The 3,207-nt window shown below is 42.7% G+C and overlaps 1 protein-coding gene across 1 annotated transcript in view; it reads right to left on the reverse strand.

Annotated features, from left to right (window-relative positions):
• FOCAD (focadhesin) overlaps nt 1-3,207 on the reverse strand; it is a 302,193-nt gene that overhangs the window by 49,370 nt on the left and 249,616 nt on the right. Inside the window, exon 29 of the mRNA XM_019668206.1 lies at nt 1,146-1,293. Coding sequence (XP_019523751.1) covers nt 1,146-1,293 — 148 coding nt within the window. The remainder of the gene's footprint in view (nt 1-1,145; nt 1,294-3,207) is intronic.

Below are 3,207 nucleotides of genomic sequence, written 5' to 3' on the forward strand. Positions count from 1 at the left end.
TTCCCTAGTTTACTGCAGGCTATCCTGCAAATTAAGCACTAGGCCATCTAATAATTAGTTCTACTAACAGTTAACATTCGTATAGTGCTTTGCTCTTTACAAAGTGCTATACAAACGTTATTGTATTTGTAAAAGCTCAATAGTAATTAACCACCGCTCAGGGTGGATAGCCTGACTCGGTGGGGCTGTGAGGATTGCAATAGCACAAAGTACCACTAGATGGCAGCAAAATGTAGGTGATAGGACCAGACACACTGAGGAGCCCAGATGCTTGGTTCTCTCAGCAGGGACATGCCCATTAAATCAAAGAAGCATGGTGAATTCGCTCTGGGTGAATTCTATCACTTGAGGTAGCACGCTCCCAGATCTATTAACTACCTCCTAGTAATGCTTCCACTATTTCACTTGAGGGAGGACTGCCCTAGACTCCTGCAATCTCATTAGACAAGGGAATACTTTCTTTGTGCCGTGAGTCAGGTGTTCAGGCCTGAGCCTAGTTAGAGTCTATCTCCCACCCCAACCCCCTTTTTTTTAATGGTGAGCATGACACTCATGTCAGAAAAAAAATAAACAGCATACTGTCAAGTGTCAAATTGCTTTCTTTCTATTTTTAAAAATATTTATTTTATTTCACCCATTCCCCTATCTGCCTCCCCTTTGGCAATCGTCAGCTTGTTCTCTATACCTATGGGTGTGTTTCTGTATTGTTTTGTTTACTCATTTGTTCTGTTTTTTTNAAAAGCAAATGCCTTTCTGATCTGCAGTTTCTTAAGCTTTTTCCCGGCCATCTTTTAAAGTTACATTTGGCTTGGGCATAATTCTAAACTCTTCATTTAACCTTCCTCCAGAAATTGCAGCTCTTCTTAGGAAGTACCTTCTAGTGTTGCTGACTCAGGCTTTCGCATTCACTGAAGGCTCTTATCTTATAGGCCACGTTTCAGTCGCAGTTGATTTAAACAGCTGCACAATTGGAAAACCTTATGGTCTAATATATAGGTTGTTTGCCACTCAGATTTTCTCCTTATCCCAGCTGACAGTGAGGAAGAATGTAATTTCAGGGTTACCAAAATGTGAGAAGAAGAAAATAAGCAGCAACAGGAAAACAAAAGACAGGGAAGGGAAAGAACTGGAACCCCGTCTCCTACCTCCTGAAATGTTCTGCTCTGGCCCCCACTGTCGTCAAGGTATGCGGACAGCTTCTGAAGTGATGCTGCCACGTGAACGCGCGACTCCACCTGGGTGCTGTGGCTCATGAGGGACAGAACAAGTCCAACTCCCAATATACAGCCCGTGCTTGGATGCCAAAAAAAAGATCAGGTGTTAGAATCACAGGAAATCCATGCTATCGCTCCTAACTCATCATAGGAGTTCACAGTGCAATTTGAGGTGAGATGGCTGGATTCTAATTCTGCCGCCCGCTCTGCCGGTGTGTCTCCTGAGTCACCACAAGTACATCCACCTGCCCCTCAAAAGGGAAGCTTTATGTCAAAACAGGTGTCCGTGTCCCATGCTAGAAAAACAAAACCATGAAACAGCTTGACTTGAACTCTACGGTGAGGAGAGAAGGAGGTGTAAAAAGGAGTTAAACCAGCTCTATCTCTGCGCTTAGAGAAATGCTGGGGTCCTCTGTCCACCTCCAAACCCCCACCCATGTTAAGTGTACTATGATTAACTGCATAAGGAGTGAAGACAAAATTTCAGGCTACGAGCTGAGGCCATCTGACTAATAACAGGGTGGATAAATGCAAGGCATGGTGAAGAGGTCCCGCTAAGAGCCCCGTGTTTCCTAGTCAACTTCGATGAGTGGAATTTCTTTCTTAAAGAAACTGTGTATTTGTCTGTGCACAATGACATTAATCCTGTTCTCCCCTCTGATCCCTCGGAGAACCACTGGGTCAGAAGAGAAACTGGACAAATGACAGGCTTGTCAAAAGTTAGTCCATGTGACATTTCAATTGGAACCTTGGACTTTGTGCCCCAATTCTCCTGAAAGAATACCAATCCATTTAAAGAAACAAATTGTTCTTCCAGAAAACTTATAGTTAGTATGATAAGATACCTTTGGAGTGATTTTTTTTTACCCTTTTTTTATTTTATTTTAAAGTTTTTGTCTTCATGGTTGTTTTTCAAATTGAGGGAATGTTGAGTTTTTCAGAAATCGTCCTCACTCTGCTTTGGCTTGCTTCTCGCCATCATATCTGCTGTTTAAGAAGACATTCCAGGGCACTTCTCCAATAACATATTCCAATGCCCGTATGTTATTTTGCTCTTATATAGCATCCATCTCCTTGGCTGGCATCAAGAACCTTTACATGGCTGCACGAACATGCTAGTTACTTTCCCCAACACCTCTGTGCAAACAAAGCATCCACATCTGATAAGAGACACCCCAAAGGATGGAGAGGCTACAGGGTTTGCTCAAGGCCAGGCAGAGAATTTCCAGCAGAGCATGGCCAGAAGATGGGGTTTTCTTATTCCCAGACTTCTGTTCCATCTGCCAAGACCCAGGCCCCTCTTGGTGCCCTGCATGATGCCATGATGGAATGCTGACGAGAAGGCAACTGAGCTCAAGTGTGTTTTCCTAGGTTCCACTGCATAATAGTCTGGCATTAGAAAATCCTTTGTAGAGAAGCTACTGCAGTAATAATCCATCATTAGTCAGGCAGAAATGCTGTTACAGCTTACATGAACTTAACGAGCTCCACCAGCACAATGCATTTCCAACCAGTTAAATCGGCATCTAACATCTGAACATTGCACACTTTTGAGACAAAACACATTTCTGAAAGGAGAGGCTGCTCTTCACTAGTATGGATTTAAGTCTTTCTTTTCATTTAGAAGCTACAGGCAAGTTTTCCTGGCTATCTTTCTGGCTATATATTGATGCATATAAAATTTTGATAGAATGAGATCAAAGATAAACAAAATGTGATTAATACTTGGAAAAAACTGACGTTTTCTCCCTCTTTGACTAGTTGACTGCTACTTATGCTTAAGATTTCCAATGCTCCTTCCTCAGAGATACCTTCCCTGGCCCAGCAGGGAACCTCTTTAGTCCTCTCCCATAGCACCCTGGACTAATTTACTTCAGACAATTTTAATTATAAACTCTGATGAGGGTTATGTGGGGGATTGTTTAATTACCATCCACCTCCTTCACTAGCGTGCAAGCATCATGAGGGTGGGTACCTCTTCTATCCTTTCCCT

This window comes from Hipposideros armiger, unplaced genomic scaffold (assembly GCF_001890085.2).
Source record: "Hipposideros armiger isolate ML-2016 unplaced genomic scaffold, ASM189008v1 scaffold_520, whole genome shotgun sequence".
NCBI lineage: Eukaryota > Metazoa > Chordata > Mammalia > Chiroptera > Hipposideridae > Hipposideros > Hipposideros armiger.